This window comes from Ceratosolen solmsi, unplaced genomic scaffold (genome assembly GCF_000503995.2).
Source record: "Ceratosolen solmsi marchali unplaced genomic scaffold, CerSol_1.0 scaffold2, whole genome shotgun sequence".
Lineage (NCBI taxonomy): Eukaryota > Metazoa > Arthropoda > Insecta > Hymenoptera > Agaonidae > Ceratosolen > Ceratosolen solmsi.
The window spans coordinates 4,276,131-4,293,562 of NW_011948422.1; the positions used below are offsets into that span (position 1 = coordinate 4,276,131).

A 17,432-nucleotide genomic window follows, 5' to 3' on the forward strand; every position below is an offset into this window, starting at 1 on the left:
TGATTTTAATTTTTGTTTTAATGTTCTTGCAACTATTTTCATTTAAATTTTATGTTTCAATTTAAACCATCACATGTTCGCAAATGATAACATTTTTCATTAATTAAAAATTTATAAGTTTATTTATGAAACAAATGATAAAAAGAAATATTTGACTGCTCGTTCAATATAATCACAAATGTGTATTTTATTACTTTTTCAAATGTTTAAATTTTTATCAAAAATTTCCTTTTATTTTTTTAAATGTATCAAGAACATGTAATTATATTCTCATATATAATAAATATTTTTATTTCTTATAACACAATCATATTTAAATATATATATATATATATATATATATATATGTGTGTGTGTGTGTGTATATGTATATATTTAATGGGCACTAATTAGAAATTAATTTTAATATTTAAATGATATAAGATGTAATTGTGTTTGCATAATGATGATATGGAATTCAAAAAGAAGGAGAAATTCACTGTCATAATAGAAATGATTGAATAATTATAACTAATTTAACTTATTGAGATCAATTGCTCAAATTAGGAATTCTTAATTAAGATAATTCACAATTAATGGTCAAATTATTTTTCATAAATTGCCTTTTTAAATTTCCCATTAAATGAATAATGAAACATTTGATATTTCAAAATTATTTATTGTATCAGTTTTAAAAATAATATGATAATAATAAAAATCAATTTACTTTAGTGTATTTTTATTTTTTTCAATAAATTAGCGCCATAAAATTAATCTTTTATGTACTTTACATGGTTATATATAAATTAATTGGAACAAAGCATTTTCTTTATTTTGTTAGAAATTAACTGGTAAATTTAATTTTACATACTTAATTGCAAAATTATTAATTACAATACGTAATTACTTTTACTTGTTTTAGAATGAATTAAAATTTTTTCATTTAATTAAACCTATGGCTCTCACAGACATGGCGTGATTTATTTTCATTGTGTTATAGATTATAATACTGGAATATTTTCAACCTGTAACAATAAAAAAAAAAGTAGTTTTATTAAACTCAGAATGTTAAATCTAAAAAAATGCAGAAAAAATAACGTTGTGATGCACATTAACAATAGAAAAATAATTCTTAATTAATTCTAAAAATGATATCGCTATTTTTTTCAATCGAAACCATTTGATTTGCGTAAATATAAATAAAATACTTTAATACTTATTCATAATAGTACAAAATATTTATAATCTCTAATATATATAATCAATTAAAAAAATAATATTCAGTTTGCAGTAGCAAAATTAAATTTCAAATGGATTCGGAGTTTAGTTATAGTGTTTGGTCATAAAAGTATAAAGAATGCATGGCATTGTTCTATCTAAAAAAAAAAAAAAAAAAAAAAATGGAAAATTAAAAATTCTAATTAGAATGTTAATATGAATAACAAGTACAGTGATTAAAATAAAAATATAAATTATATTCATATGAAGTCTGAGATTTTTTTTATAATAATTGAAACTGCTATTACTACAAATTTTCTGTTCGGTGTATCCGTAGTTGTATACTGTATTGCAATAAAGTTATATTTATTATTAAACGAAAGATTAAGCGTGAAAAAAATATTATAAATAATAAATTTAGGTAAAAGCAGATAAACATTGATATATAAAAGCACTTATTACAATCGTACTTATGTTAAACCAGAAATAAAACGTACTTCAAAGTGATATAAATATTCTGTAAATTAATCAGATTGTACGAGTCATGAAACTTGACAATTGTATAAATATTTCAAAATTTATATATTAATGTAGCTAAGGTAACAAATTGAAATTTCTCTCAACGTTTAATTTGGAATATGTAGCTTTAGTATGTTATAATATATCTACATTTGTGCAAATACACCTGAGAACAGATTTACATTCAATTATTATTACTTCATAAAGTCAGTATTAACTTTAAAAATTAATAGGATTTTCTTTTTTAAGTTTTCTTCTCATTAAACGAAATGTCAAATTTAATTTTTAACCAATTTGTATGACAATGTGTGCCTTTAAAATACAATTCTTAAAATAATAATAAATATAGTTCAAAATAAGTAAATTTTTCCTTTAACATTACCTCAAGGCGTTACAAGAATGTAATAAGTTTACAAAGCACACAAATACAAAGAATTTACAAATATTAACTACTTTACAAATTTAAATGTAAGCGTCGTAAGCGACTACAGACATTTAAGAGTTCGAGGTTCATTATTGGGCCACAGATTTGCCTGCGGACGACCAATCGCAAGCACACACAAGCACACGAATGCACGGAGCCTATGTAATTCACTCCGAATACTCGGAAAAGTGATAACTAAGAATGATAATTCAGGCCAAGCCAATACGCCATGAGCTAATGATAATTATTTTGACTTATCCAGTACTTGCGTACCATGAAGCTCGAGAGGGCATATAATATCGGTACATACGTTAATTACGACCTTATCAAAGTTCAGCATTTTATTAAAGCGTATTTATTAAGCTCAGCTGTCGAATGTTACGTCTGTCGGTCTGATTGCGCGCAAGCTCGCCAAACGCTTTTCCCAGCCCTTAATCAGTGACACTCGGCCATGAAATACTAACATCCAAGGGCCCGCGTCTGTTGACGAGCTCGTGGGGCAAGGGGAGCCTGGGCGTGAGGCCCTTCATCGAGGCCCACTGGCCGTCGCAAAGTTCGCGATACGTCAACATCGCGAGCGGCTTGCCGCCGAGGATCCCCGGAGTCTTGCACACGGCCCCGGCGTCCAACTCCCACTCCCTCGAGTTCGTAGCTGTCGTCGTATCGTTGTTGTCGTCGCCGTTATCGGCGCGCAGATGCTGCTGATATCGCTTGCGCAGCCATCCGCTGAGGTAGGAGGAGGCGCAGTCGCAGTGCCAGGGATTGCGCGATAAGCGCAGCTGCGACAGGTTGGCCGTTCGATCGAATAGGCCTTTCGGGAGGTGATTCAGGAAGTTGCTCTCCAGTTGGCTGGGCATTATTGTTCGAATTTATTTATTTCCGACATTGTTTTGTTCTTTTCTTTCGTTTTGTTTTCGTTTTGTTTTCGTTCATTTGTCGAGATTTGACTTTCGATTGGTTGATTATTTCAAATTTTAATCTTAGTGTACATGGTTCTCCATTCGGTATTAAGGAAATGGAAAATTTTACAAGTAGGAAAAGAAGCATGAAGAAAAAGTCTTAGGAAAATTCGAACGATTGTTGTAATAGATTGAAATAAAATTCGAAACGAGGATGTCTGAAGGTCAACGTTGACAAATTATCGAAATTTGTATAAGAAATTCGAATTAAGAGAGAATTAGACATACGTGTAAAGCTCTGATATAAATGATTTTGATTAAAAAAAATAAATAAATAAATAAATAAATAAATAAATAAATAAATAAATAAATAAAAAATGGAATGTTCAAATATGATAATAATTATTTATTTGAAAAATGTTACATATAATAGAAAGTAATTGTATATAATTACATGAAATAAAATATTACAAATTCACGTTGCACAAAAAGGAAGTTAATTGGAACGAAACATTTATTCTGTTCAATAAATTCAATAAATATTGAAATTTTATATATTTAAGGACTAACAAGTGAATTATATAAATTCACTTTATGACTAAACGGCACAGAGTCGAAAGAGCTTAACGAAAAATTCATAAAGCTTTCCACATTTTGCAGTATCAAGAATTCATATTCAATTAATGGAATTAATTAACCATTATTCCATTGCTAGAGAATTTAAAGCGCGTGAAAAATTTATGAACATATAGAAATATCCCCAAGAAAATCCGAACAAAATGTTAATTGCACAAATTACTCTTCTTGGTAACATTGTCGTTATAGAACGATTGCTATAAATTATTCTCGAGCGCCATAATTATACGATTGGTCAAATTAATGGAAATAACCACCAAAGAAACAAAAAGGCATTTTGCCAAATAATTATTGTAATTTCCTATAAAGTTCAACAATAGAGGTATAGGCGAGTGTGTACGTTTAAAGAGTATAATGGGCCTCGCGTGATAATTATAAAAAGAAGGTTTAGAGTTTCGAATGGTGTGCAGGAGTAACGAAAGAGAGAGAGAGTGAGAGTGAGAGTGAGTGAGAGTGAGGGGGCAGGGGGAGGAGGAGAGATTGCCGGAAAAAAGCTGACGGTGAGAGCAATGAATGTCCTGTTGTTACTCACAGCTTGCGCAGACGCGGTGTGTCCCTGAAGGAAGCAGGATGTACAAGCCGCAGGTGGTTCGAGTGTACGAATAGGGTCGTAAGATTTCCCAAGCCAGCGAGATCTTCGGCTTCGAGTAGCTGTAAACCGTTGGCATGAAGGACGAGGCGCTCGAGCGAACCCAGTGGCTGGAAAACTCCGCGACTGAATTTTTTCAAGCAATTATGGCCAAGTACGAGCTCCCTTAATGACTCGAGACCATGAAAAGCCATTGGACTTATCTGTAATGAGGCGGAGGGAAATATTTTTATTCCACATTTAATTTATTTGAACAATTGATGCTGTCGTTGCAGCCTCGTTTAAAATGATTAAGAGCTAGCATCGATATAAAAAAACAAAGTGAGAAAGAATGAAAAAATGATGGAGAAGATTGGATTATTTAGTGATAAGCCAACGATACATACGAGTCATCGTAAATAATCATTAAATTTCTGTAAAAATACTGCAGATAATCTAAAGTGTCGGGTGAACGTATAATTTATAAATTCTATTCTATTATGCAAATATAATAGACTTAATAGTCTATAAAGCGCAGCTACTTGTCTGTTTTCGCATGATAATTTAGAATGAAAAAAAAAAAAAATATTGTAATTTTAGAAATGGTAAGATTTAAATTAACCCACGACTGCAATGCATAAATTAATTTATGCAGATAATCTAATTATTTAATGGCAATTTATTAAACAATGTAATGTACATAAGAGATTGAAAAGATTTTGCACTTCGGTATGTATAATAAAAAATTAATTAGTATTATAATAACAGCAACAACAACAACAACAACAACAACAACAACAACAACAACAAAAACTGCTATGTATATACTATCCTATGAAGAAATCATAGATGCAAATCAAAATTCGACATTATATTTTAATAATGTAAATTTATTTTCTACAAAGACTTTTCAATGTTTGAGAATAACGGTCTTTCTAACAGTTCATTAAAAGTGAAATTCTATTCTCAATTCTATCATTAATTTTCTAATTGATAAAATAATTGATAATATTATAGTATAGTATAATTATATCCATTAATTATATTTCGAGAAAATTAATAGTTATTAACATTATAGTTTAATAATATTACCATTATACAGCTTGAAATTTCACATGCTTTTAAAAGTGTTTAAAAATGAAAATCTCTGGTTTCGCTTGAAAATTGCGACCTCTTATTACCCATTTCATAATAATTCTGTTTCTATTCTAGAACGAGCTTTGGATGCTTTTACAGTTACGTCTAAATTGAATTTAAATATCTAATAAAAATAAAAATACTGTGAGATGAAATTTATTTGTTTCAAATGAATAAATATGAATAAATATCATATTCTCATTATCAATTTTAATTACGTTTTTATTTCATTGAGTGTATCATTTAGTGTGTAATTAATAGTTTTTTGGTGGGCATTTATTTAAATTGCAAAAATCTCTATGTGTACGCAAAGGAAATGGTGTGTAGGAATTATCTTTTTATGCGGCATAATCATAATAAATTTAAAGAAAATTTTAAAATAAATCGAGTAAGTTTTCTTATGTTCTTACATTAGATTTTATTGTAAAAATCGACATTTTAAAAATGTTTTCTGTTCTCAAAAGCAAAAAAAAAAAAAAAAAAGAAAAAAAACAGATTATCCATCATTAATGGATTTTAAAATTATAACAAATGATTAAAATTATATATTTCGAATCGCGTTTAACAAATAATTGGCTTATGATTTTCTAAATAATGTATCTTCTTATATTAAATTAATCTTATGAGCCGATCATGACGAAACAAAGTAAGCCACATTAATAATAACGTATTCTCTTGTCAAATGCAAATAATGAAATGGCTCGCCAATTCCAAAAAATCTACAAAATACCAGAATTTTTAATTATCCGCCAATCTCTCCGCTCCGTATGGCTATATATCACCAACAAACAAAATAAGAATCGCCGAATGCCAGATTGTGAATTTCATCTTATCATCTTATCATGAATACTCAATTAAGAAAACGGATGTAATAGATGTATAATGACTTTTTCGAGCATCATTGACGATTAATTATCATGAAATTAAGAATGACTGGAATCATCGTGATTAAAATAAAGGCACAACTGGCATATAATAATATACAAACGTGTGTAATCTTATTGCTCGAGAGGTCGAGCAGTTGGAGTCGAGCGAGCGGCGCCAGCAAATTACTGGGCAAACTCTGTAGGCGATTATTGCGCAAGTTTAACTCCCTCAGTGAATTCAGGGCCGCGAATATACCCGGGGGTAATTCGCTCAGCTGATTTTCCTCGAGGCTGAGTCGCTGTAAGTTGAAGAGGCCAGTAAAAGCGTCGTCGGGTAAGTTGTTCAACTGATTTCTCGACAAGAGCAGCTCGTCTAGAGTCCTTAGGCCATCGAAGGCTGCGGAAGCCAAGGTAGAAATCCGATTTGCGGAGAGGTCCAAGATCGCCAGGGCAGTATTAAAGCTGAACAGATTCTCAGGCAGCTTGCGTAATTTATTTGAGGATAGATCGCTGAAAGAAGTTTAGGAAGCGAGGATCGAGATATTTTTATGTGACGAGCAATACGTATGGCTCATCTTTTTTTCATCGATCTTCGATTTTAAAAATCGTTAGTTTGAAATTTAAATTCTATTAAGTTACTTCCTTAATTTTACGGACTAAATCAAATGAGTGACGCTATCTGAAAATAATCGTTTGAATCAATCTCATTCCTTATTTAGTAAGCTAATTGTTCCTTTTACGCAGAATATCGTAAATTTTATACGAGATTTGAAAAGTATTATTTTAACTCTAACTCTCTAATCTCTAATAAGCGAGCTTTAATCCTCTTTGAATATCTTATGACTTTTAACTACTAGTATAAATAGCTATAGTGTAATATGTGTGTGCGTGCGTGCGTGCGTGCGTGCGTGCGTGCGCGTGTGCGCGCGTGTGCGCGTGTTCATATAAAGTAACAAGAGATAAATTGAAAATAGTTGAGTTGGCCAAATTAAATTATCCTTAGTTACGATTAATGTATCAAAGGATAAACAATTTCGTGAATAATATTTTAATTCGTCACATATCATTTAACACATATCAATTGAAAACATACAGTATTTCCAAATTCCGTAAGCGAATCAACTGATTTTTATCCAGTTCTCTCAGATGGTTATTACTCAGTCTCACGTGGGTTACATTGTGCAGTTGATAAAATAAACTAATCGGTAAATGTTCGATTGCATTGTGATTGATATCTCTGTAAGAATTAAGAAAAAATTGACAATTCGCAATGATTATAATATATTTTAATTTGAACTTACAAGTAAATCAATCGATTCAGATAATTAAAAGCTGCTTTATGTAGAGCCGTAAGTTGGTTATTACTTAAGTCTCTAATAACATAATGAAAATTAGATTTTTTAATATTATTTTTTCAAATAAATCTCCATGCTTAATTTATTACAAATAGGTTGACTTTCAAGTTACCAATAATTATATTCTCGATACTGCAAGTATTTTGAGAATATATTATTTCAGTATGTATAATATATATAAGGAAATTAATATATCAATTACAACCTTTCGTGCTCGTGATTTTGCGAAAAAGCAATTAAAAGAATAAATTAATTCTTTAATAATTTTTTCTCCTCCAAGTAACGAACAATATATATTATAATGCATTATGCAAAAGATTATATATTTATCAGCACTAATAAATAAATTAAACCCAGTAAAATGTTCACGATTGATTTATTATTAACTATCATTGAATAAAATAAAATGCTTAAGATTATTTTAAACTGATATTTATAAATTACAATTAAATATCAATTAAATAATTAAAAATCATTTAGGTTGCATTACTTATAATATGACAAAAAGTTTATTTTATTTTATTTTATTTATTTATTTTTTTTTTGTTTGATAATTATAGGAGGTAACTATAAAATAAAATTAACTTTTATTTTTATTTTTATATTTATTGCCTACTCTTCGAAGTATATAAAGTAACAATATAATTTATTTATATTTTACAATAAATTTGTCATATTAAAAATATGCTGGAAAACTTAAAGGGAAAGAAAATATATAAGGGAAGAGTTTAAATTGTATTTATGTAGTGCTTTGTGCTTGCGATTCTGCTTACTATGAGTGAAATGAAGACAAAATTAATTTTTTTACTAGATTTTTGTTATTATGCTAAGATTATTATTCATCGCAAGAACATAAGTATCATTGCAAACTGCAAGTTGTGGTAAATTATTATGTAAATACATTTCACTAACTTCGCTCGAGCACTTTCTAATATATTTTAGGACATACAAAACTATACTCGTTTCTTACAAAATTTATAAAATCGTGGCTGAATCGGTAAATTTAGTAAATGGTGAAAATGGCTCTTTATTATGTTATAAAATCGTATTCTCATCTACGACTGTTAAAAGCAGTGAAAGCACCAGAATATTTTGAATGACCAAATAATTTAATAGCTACTCGTTTTCCAAAGTAATAATTATAATCCATAGCTTATTTTATTATCCCATTGTCCCGTTATCCCATTCTCGGGACGAATATCCTAACGAATATCCTTCAAACCGGCGGAATAATAATACAGAGAATACTTTCAGCGCGTCGACTCATCAGCCACGATACTCAATATAATGAATTATCAGCTCGTAAGCTCCTGACAGCAACTTGCAATTTCAAAACATCCTTGGGCACCAGCTGAGTGGCCGGCAGATCTGCCAGATCTAATCCACAGCAAGACAAGGACTTGGTTTCCATCCGACACTTGCACGGACCCTCTGCGCACACGTCCCACTTCTCGCTGGCACCACTAATCTGCCAAACTGCAATGCCCATTCCAATTTAACCTTTTAAAATCCACTGCCCTCCTCCCCTCCCCCCACCGGCGCCACCACCACCGCCGCCGCCGCCGCCGTCGCCGCCGCCGCCGCGCGCCCCTTACGTCCGTACCTGGCTGCTCGATGGCCCTCAACCTCCGCTCGAGACTCGCCGTCGCCGCCGCCGCCGCGCGCCCCTTACGTCCGTACCTGGCTGCTCGATGGCCCTCAACCTCCGCTCGAGACTCGAGACTCTGCTCTGCAGATCATCGACCAGCGTCCGGTCGACGACCGCGTACGAGTTATCGGACGACTCCCCCTGGCCGCCCCACGCCCCTGACAATGCGACGAGGCACAGCAATGCGATCTTCGGCATCGTGTTCTACCTTAGCTCTTGTTTGGCCGCTTTGCGCGAAGCCAGCGAAACGAGATGAAACTAACGACTGCCCGAGCCCGGGGAGACGCTACGTACAACTGCGTCCATTATTAATTCGACAGACAGCCGGCGATATTAAAACGGATGCAAGGGATGCAATTGCTGGACAATGCTAATGCCATTGGTCTGCTTGAATATTGCCCTTGCTAGTGCTCAGCTTAATTGTTTAGTGTTACGCCGCTGTATATTCCTGCTCTTTAAATGCAATGGCTTCTCGAACTTAATTATTCATCATTGCTCTCCTTATGCAAAACACTATAAAAAAAAAATAATAATAATAATAATAATAATAAAAAGAAGAAAAAAAACGTTGGGTTATGCGGCGTTGATGATCTCTCTGAATATGCAGTGAAGTATGTTATTGAGAGGAATGAGCGAATTGGAATTGTAATGAAAGTTCCATGTCACGGCAAGAGATACATATTATTATATCGCCATCTCAACAATTACGCCCCCTCAATTGTACTCCCGAATCATTAGGCTATAAAAATCCGTATTCGAGAATAATTCTCATTGGGTATTTGCGTCGAGGGCAATTGCCAGACGATAGATTAACGCCAAATAAATAATCTATAAAAGGAGATGCGTGAAAAGGAAGTTGTTTACGACTATTCGAATTACAAATTATTATGTGCATGTGAAATGCTTACCCTTCGATGTAGCAAAAATATGTTAAAAATATTGGAAACGATTAAAAAGAAAGAAAAAGAAAAGCACAATATATGGATAATAATGATGGTAAAGAATTATTGGATATTCTCTTAGAGGTTAGTGATTTTAAAAATAATATATTATTGTGATAAAACAGGGCTCTGATAAATAATGATTACGTACAAATGAAATAGCAAGTTACCGTGAATTCTAATCTAATCGTCATCTTAACTTAGCTTAAGTACATATTATTAAATAAGTGTTGTCATTATTGTCGGCAACAAGAATCAAATAATTATATTAGCATGCAATGGCAATAAATATTCATTTTTTTTTTTTTTTTTTTGTTTTTCAATGCACTATTAATTTATGAATTATAAAATAACGAATAATATATATATATATATATATATATATATATATATGACGTTGACAATGATGAAAATTAACGTTTAACTAAAACAATGGGGAAATCGTCGGAGCGATATGTCATCGCAGAGCTGTTAAAGCATCAAAATATGGTTTATAAATATTGATTTTTTCATTCGTTTTCAAAAATATTCGTTCATATGCTATCGAACAACTAATTGTCAAGTAATAAATTTCTGATAATAAAATGGAAAATCACCTTTTGTCACATTAATTTGCGTTAAATTTTAATCCAGTATTTTCATGAATTATATTATCAAGTGCTAATGATCTAATATCCGAGTAGAATATTTTCGTATAGAATTTCAATAGAATTCAATAATTCAAAACAATTTAAAACTTTATTCATCTTGATTAAGGGAACGTAATAGATACAATTAATTTCCTCTTCAAATACATACACATAGATTGGAAATGAATTCGTCATGAATTATATATATATATATATATATATATATATATATATTATTTATACATTTTTTGCTACGATAAGGTCCTATTACAATTAAATTTTTATTTTACCGTTTCATATAATCTACAAAGTAAAATGGAATTACAGAACATAAGCTTAAACATCAGAATTTATTATAAATAGGATGGAAATGTACGGTAAATGAAGTTACTTTCTTATTGTAATTATTGGAATGAAACGTTGTAAGAAAGATTTTATAATATACGCTTGACAATACGCACTGTTACATCATCAACCAAATCTGTGTAAATATAATTATTAAATTAACATTAAACTGCAATAAGAACTGTAATAATTGTCAATTATTTCACATTAATCGAATTTTCATTCGTATTTCCAATAATTGATATCATTGTTTGTTAGGAATTGATTTTATTAAATTGGTAATTTTAATAATTTTCGACTAAATATAATGATGTCAGCTTGATGTAAATGTGTGTAAAAATATTAACAACTTAATATTTGCAACAGAATTGATAATAATTATTCAGCTGTTTATTATTATTATTATTGTTGTTGTTGTTGTTGTTGTTGTTGTTGTTGTTGTTATTATTATTAAGATTTGAATAACAAAATTAATTTTTTAGTACTAAATTATTGAATTTCATTTGCAGTACTTGGAAAAAGTTATTTTCTTTATTTTCAATATAAATGTTTCAAACGATTCGACGCTAAAATTGTAAAAGTTAATTTTATCTTGAACTCTTTTTTACATAACAATACTTTGTTTACAAGTATTAGCTTATAAGTTCTAGTAATATCATTTTTATATATCATTTATTTAAAAAAATAGTACAATGATCAAACACATTAATTTTTATTTAAAATGTTATTACATTGGGAACCTGTGCTCGTTGTTTAAATATTGGAAAAATAATAACGAAGATTATAAAATTTTACGAAAACTGAAATGACTGTACATTGTATGTTTTTTTTTTTTTTTTTTATTAAATATTATATAAAGTTTTAAAAGCGCAATCCATACTTAAGCTAAAGTTTTGCCTTTAACCGCGACGATGAAAATATAACACGTGATAGAAATTATTACATCATTTTTATTTTCTGCAGTTTTAACTTTTTATAACTAGTTGATTTTCGTCTTAAATTTTCTCATAATCTTGATGGAAAAAGTTTCACCGAATAGAAATTTGTGGAAAGGCGCTACTATAACTACAATTCCTAAATTTATAATCGTTTTACATAAAAATTTTTACCGGCAACAGTTTATACGGAAACTGTTATCTCCCATATTTAATTATATCGATGAAAGTGTATTGTCAATAAACTTTAAAGGATTTAGTTTATACATTTTAAGATCATTCTAGCATTTAATCAACGCGATTAAATATTATGTTTCACCTCGTAATGCAAATACTGAGAGAATCTTTGTTATCACTAATGTCATATCCGTGGTCGAGATCCTGAATAATGCATAACCTTGAAAATGTTGATTTTGCAGTAAATGGAAGCTGTGGCCGATTGTTCTATAGAGCTCGAGTTAGTAAATTTTTAAGTTATTTATGTATTTGTTAAATATTACCACATTCTCTAATTTTACTGCATGGTAAGTAAATATTATAACTTAATAATTTGAAAATTAAAAGATCAAAGTTTTTTGTCATGCTAGCGATAACGATAATAATCAATAATAATAAAACTATTTATTTATCGATGTAAAATAACATAATTTTTTCAAATATTCAGACATTAGAATCGGCCTATTTTATTTTAGAAATATTTTAGAAATTCTTTTTTCATAATTTAATATTAAACAAATAGGAGTCCCGTAATAAATATACAATTTAATATAATGATAATAGAACTTGATAAAGGATTTTTGTATTATACAATCATTATAAAACGCGTACAGGAATTATTAATTAATTTCAAACCTCAAAATTTTATTTCACTTTATTTTACAATTAGTGAGAAAGCAAAGATGTACTGGTGAAACGTAATTATTATAATACGCTCAAATGATTTTGACATAAGTTAATAAAGGAAAGGTACCAAAATGAGATGATAATATATCACTTGATTAATTATAAATATTTCTTTATTACATACGTAATAAAGAGTAAAATAAGTGAGAGCATCTGACTGCAAGCAAATCAACTAAATAGTATATTTACTGGATTTTTTAATATAATTTATTGTAGACTGAGCTAATGATGTCACACATTGTGTGTGTCATATAATAATATAACATTTTCATATGATTATAAATATACGGATTTGTCTGTTTGTGTTCGTGTGTATTTTCATGCGCAGTTCTGTGTACTTATTTAGGAACATGTAATAGTGCATACACACACGCGCGCACACGCGCGCGCGCGCGCACACACACACACACACATATATATATATATATATACAATTGAAAATTGCACATAAGCTGAAAAATATTGCATCAAAAAGTATATGCATTCGTTAAAAAATTGAGGTCCAATGCAATACAGAATTGGAATGGTGAATTGGTCGATCAAAACGATTATAATCTGACTCCATCGGATCCAGGGCATTCACCTTTACTTTTTACAGCTAATTCTGAAAATAAAATGTAAATATACTTAATCGTGTAATTTAATGGTTTTAGTGCTTTGCGTAGTATTAATGTCTCATAAAGCAATATTCTAATTAAGCATATTCTAAACTATAGAGGCTTAAGAGATCTTTGAGCTTTTTGAGCTTTAAGAGCCAAAATTCTTATCGTCGAGGCTTTAGCCTTCATCCGATTTATTAGCCACGATATTAAACATAACTATAGGCGCTGAATTTTTTTTTTTTTTTTTTATAAATTAATATATAAATAACTATCGTCGAACGTTCGCGTCAATAGCATTAGCAAGCACACGTATATCTTAAGCCTTGAATGGAGTAATCAACGAAGCAGATCCTACTTTAATCAATCGGCCATAAATTGTCAAATTAGCATTAAACTTACTTGTTCCCATTTCGCAGTTGTGTGTGTCGAGCACGCATTGGTTCCCAAAGGTTCTTGGCTTGAACGTAGCATTGTTGGGATCGTGGGCGCAAATGGGATCGTAACTCGTAGGACACATCTTCATGCACTCCTTCTTCGCCTTCTTTGCCTCCTTGGCTTTCTGTATCGCCTCTTTGACGTCCTTCGACGCAGTCACCGCAGGCTTCGCCGTCGTCGACTTCTCCGATGGTCCGGCCTCGATGCTACTGATCCCACAGACCAGAAGAATAACTAAACCAGATCGATCGCATTGAATTGTCCATAGAGATTAATGCGAGGAGGATTGACAGAATTTAGAGTTAAAGCATATATTAATATTTGGACATGTGACTTATCGAAGAAATTATTGCCAATTTGAAGGCATTTTTACAACGTACTTGACACAGCTGCACCTAATTTTAGAAGAGCAAAGATATAAACGAATGGGATATTCATCAGCCGCAGTGAAATTATAAGACTCGAAAGAGGATTGAAGAAATTTATTATTTCACTTTCTTTTTTCTTTTTTTTCTTTCTTTTTTTTTTCATTATTTTTTTCTCTTTATTGTGATTTTTTTTTCTTGTTTTTGCTTTTTTAACGTATTTCACAAGGTCCCACGTGCGTCGGGAGGATGTTAATTTTATGTAGGCTTACATCAATGGCCTTGAGAAGACTCGGACAGGATAATATTTTATTTGGTTTTAAACGTGAGATAGAATTTTCTCGGGATAGACGCCTATGTATATGGGCGCACGCACCAAAAAATGAATATGTTGTCCTTTTACGGAGGTAAAATTATACAAATTATACTTAAAAGTACAACTCTGAACCGTTCGTATGATAATTGATTTTGAAACATTTTTTTCAGATAATTCTTATAACGTAATTTTTTATGACGATACACTCATAAAAGTTTTCGAGTGTTGTATTTTCTAAAATAACAACTGATAATCTTATTACTTTACCTACCCAATCCGTAATCGAAATTATTATTAATTAGACTTATATTAATATTTGTTAATGCATTCTTATCAAATTCAAATTCAATATAAAATGTCGGAAAAAACAATGAACAAGATATAATTTATAACCATCTATTTATTATTATTTTTTTATTATCATTATCCTTTCAATGTAAATTAATTCCACCGTAAATCAATGAAAATTTGTAAAAAAAAAAAAAAAAAAAAAAAAAAAAAAAAAAATCGAGACAAGCTCGAACCAAATAATTAATCAAAAACAATTTAAAAGTAATTATGTAGTATTATTCCATCGTTGTCTGTTTCATTTAAGAAACGTTACGAGAGAGAGGGAGATAAAATATAAAGCAAATATACCTCCGAACGCTATAACCAGCTTCATGTTGACTGTGTGTTGTGCTTACTGAAATAATCTAACAAAACAAAAACACACTCCAACTTATATCTGTTGTCAATTTGTCTCTGGCGTTATCGAAAGAAGACTGGATTCTGCGAAGCTCTATCGCGGCTTTTATAAGCATAAGACTGTTGGATTGTCCGGTCCCCTACCTCTCTTACTCGACACGGGCCACTGAGAAATGCATGAAGCAGGTGAGTGCTAAAGCGAGTTAACACGAGTTATCACTGGTTTTATGGACCTCATTGAAGGGTTTAGCTATACAATTCGTAAACACCCAGTCATTTGTGCACGTAATGCCTTCCTGCTGTCGGTAGCCAATGAAATATGCTAAATAGAGTTTCGTTGAAAAACACTTTTCTATTTGAATCGCGTGTACCGTACGAGCATCGTCATGATAATAAGCAATAAAGTTTATTGACTCGCTTAATTTGCAAAGCGTTGAAGGAGACGTTGATTATTGTTTTTTTTTTCTCATCTGCCATGTGATTGGAAAATATTATTGCAATTCAAAGGTTATAAGGCACACAGCTGTGCTTTTATTTTATGTGCTATTAATTAGCTTTAATTTTAAATGTGCGATTAAATTTTATTTTGTTTTAAGGAAATTAAAAATTACTTTGATAAACCGGAGATTGTTCATATGTGCACGAAGAGCGTTAAATGTCCAATTAAAGATACACTTTTTCATACGTATTATTCTAATGTTTAAAACAAATAAATAGCAATATTTTATTACAATGGAATTGAATTGTATCATGCGCATTTATTAAATAATTTAATATAAGTATTGAATTTTTCAATAAATTTTGACATGTAGATTTAGTAACAACTTAGGAAAATTATATATTTCAATTTCTCGATAAATTTTGAAATACATCTATCTTACTTCAATTTTACGAGGATATTTAATCAATTTTATTTATATTTTTTATTATAAAATTTATGATATTAAAAATTATCGAGGGCATTACCAATAATTAAAATAATTATAGTAATTTTAAATTAAATTTTTTTTTTTTTTTTTTTTTTTTTAATTCGTTATACTTTCTTATGAGCATATGCATTTTAATAATAAAAAAAAATCTTACGAAGTAATAAAAACTACAATATAAAGGCATTGTTCTTCTGCATTGTTGTTGGGCAAAATACATAGTAAAGTATGATAAATACAAGGGCGTATAATAAACTTTATATGAATTAACTATAATTAATAGTAAAAAAGAAACACTAATAATTTAAAATGCGCGTGTAAAAATTAAGAAAAATAAATAAACGTTTGTTGCTGAAATCATTACAAAGAGCTGACATGATGAAAATGATGACATGCTTGAAGATTAGTATTTATTTGTGCCGAGAATCATTAAAATGTATTAGCTCTCATGCGCTAACAATTTTCATATCTATTCATCAAGGGGCACCGAAAGAGATTGAATTGCCCTTTATTAATTTATTGCGGAGAACTAGATCTCACTGTGTCTGGATTACGACATTAACTAATAGTAATTTTGAGAATCACTGGAATCTAGATTCTTAATTTTTTCCTTCCGAGTTACATCAACGTTAAAGAAATCATGTCTTTATTATTTTTAAGGCGCATAAGTAAGAAATACATATACTGTGTTAAATTATAAAAATTTATCATGTTTAAAGTCTGCAAATACTAAAATAGACTAAAATAAAAGTAATTTTATATTTTTAATAATTTAAGATGAAAATCACATACGAGATATTAATATTAGAGCCGATGTATGTTGCCATTAAAGATTACTGATGAAAATTTACGTTTATTAAACTTGTAAAATCTTTATTATTATGAAGTAAACAAAAGAATATAAACCGATTAAATAGGACCGTACTTTAACAAAACAAAACAAAACAAAACAAAACAACAACAACAACAAAAAAAACAAAAAAAAAATTTAATCTCTCGTTAGATTGGGACGTGAATTCTTACTCAAATAAACTAGTAAAAATTCGATTTGCTTGTCTTATAAATCAAAAAATTGTTACGTATGTAATTGTCTACGAGG

The 17,432-nt window shown here is 30.1% G+C and overlaps 2 protein-coding genes across 2 annotated transcripts; both read right to left on the bottom strand.

Moving 5' to 3' along the window:
• Positions 1–2,571: 2,571 nt before the first annotated feature.
• Positions 2,572–9,447, bottom strand: LOC105362024 (leucine-rich repeat-containing protein 15). Its single transcript, XM_011499348.1, has 7 exons — positions 9,282–9,447; positions 8,927–9,077; positions 7,548–7,619; positions 7,340–7,483; positions 6,369–6,756; positions 4,208–4,467; positions 2,572–2,989 (listed from the first exon to the last, which is right to left on the bottom strand). The coding sequence occupies exons 1-7, from the start codon at positions 9,445–9,447 to the stop codon at positions 2,572–2,574; spliced, it is 1,599 nt and encodes a 532-aa protein (XP_011497650.1).
• Positions 9,448–13,443: 3,996 nt separating this feature from the next.
• Positions 13,444–15,505, bottom strand: LOC105361832 (uncharacterized). Its single transcript, XM_011499114.1, has 3 exons — positions 15,360–15,505; positions 14,004–14,273; positions 13,444–13,606 (listed from the first exon to the last, which is right to left on the bottom strand). Exons 1-3 carry the CDS (start codon positions 15,382–15,384, stop codon positions 13,551–13,553), a joined length of 351 nt encoding a protein of 116 aa, XP_011497416.1. The 5' UTR covers positions 15,385–15,505; the 3' UTR covers positions 13,444–13,550.
• Between the last annotated feature and the right edge of the window lie 1,927 nt (positions 15,506–17,432).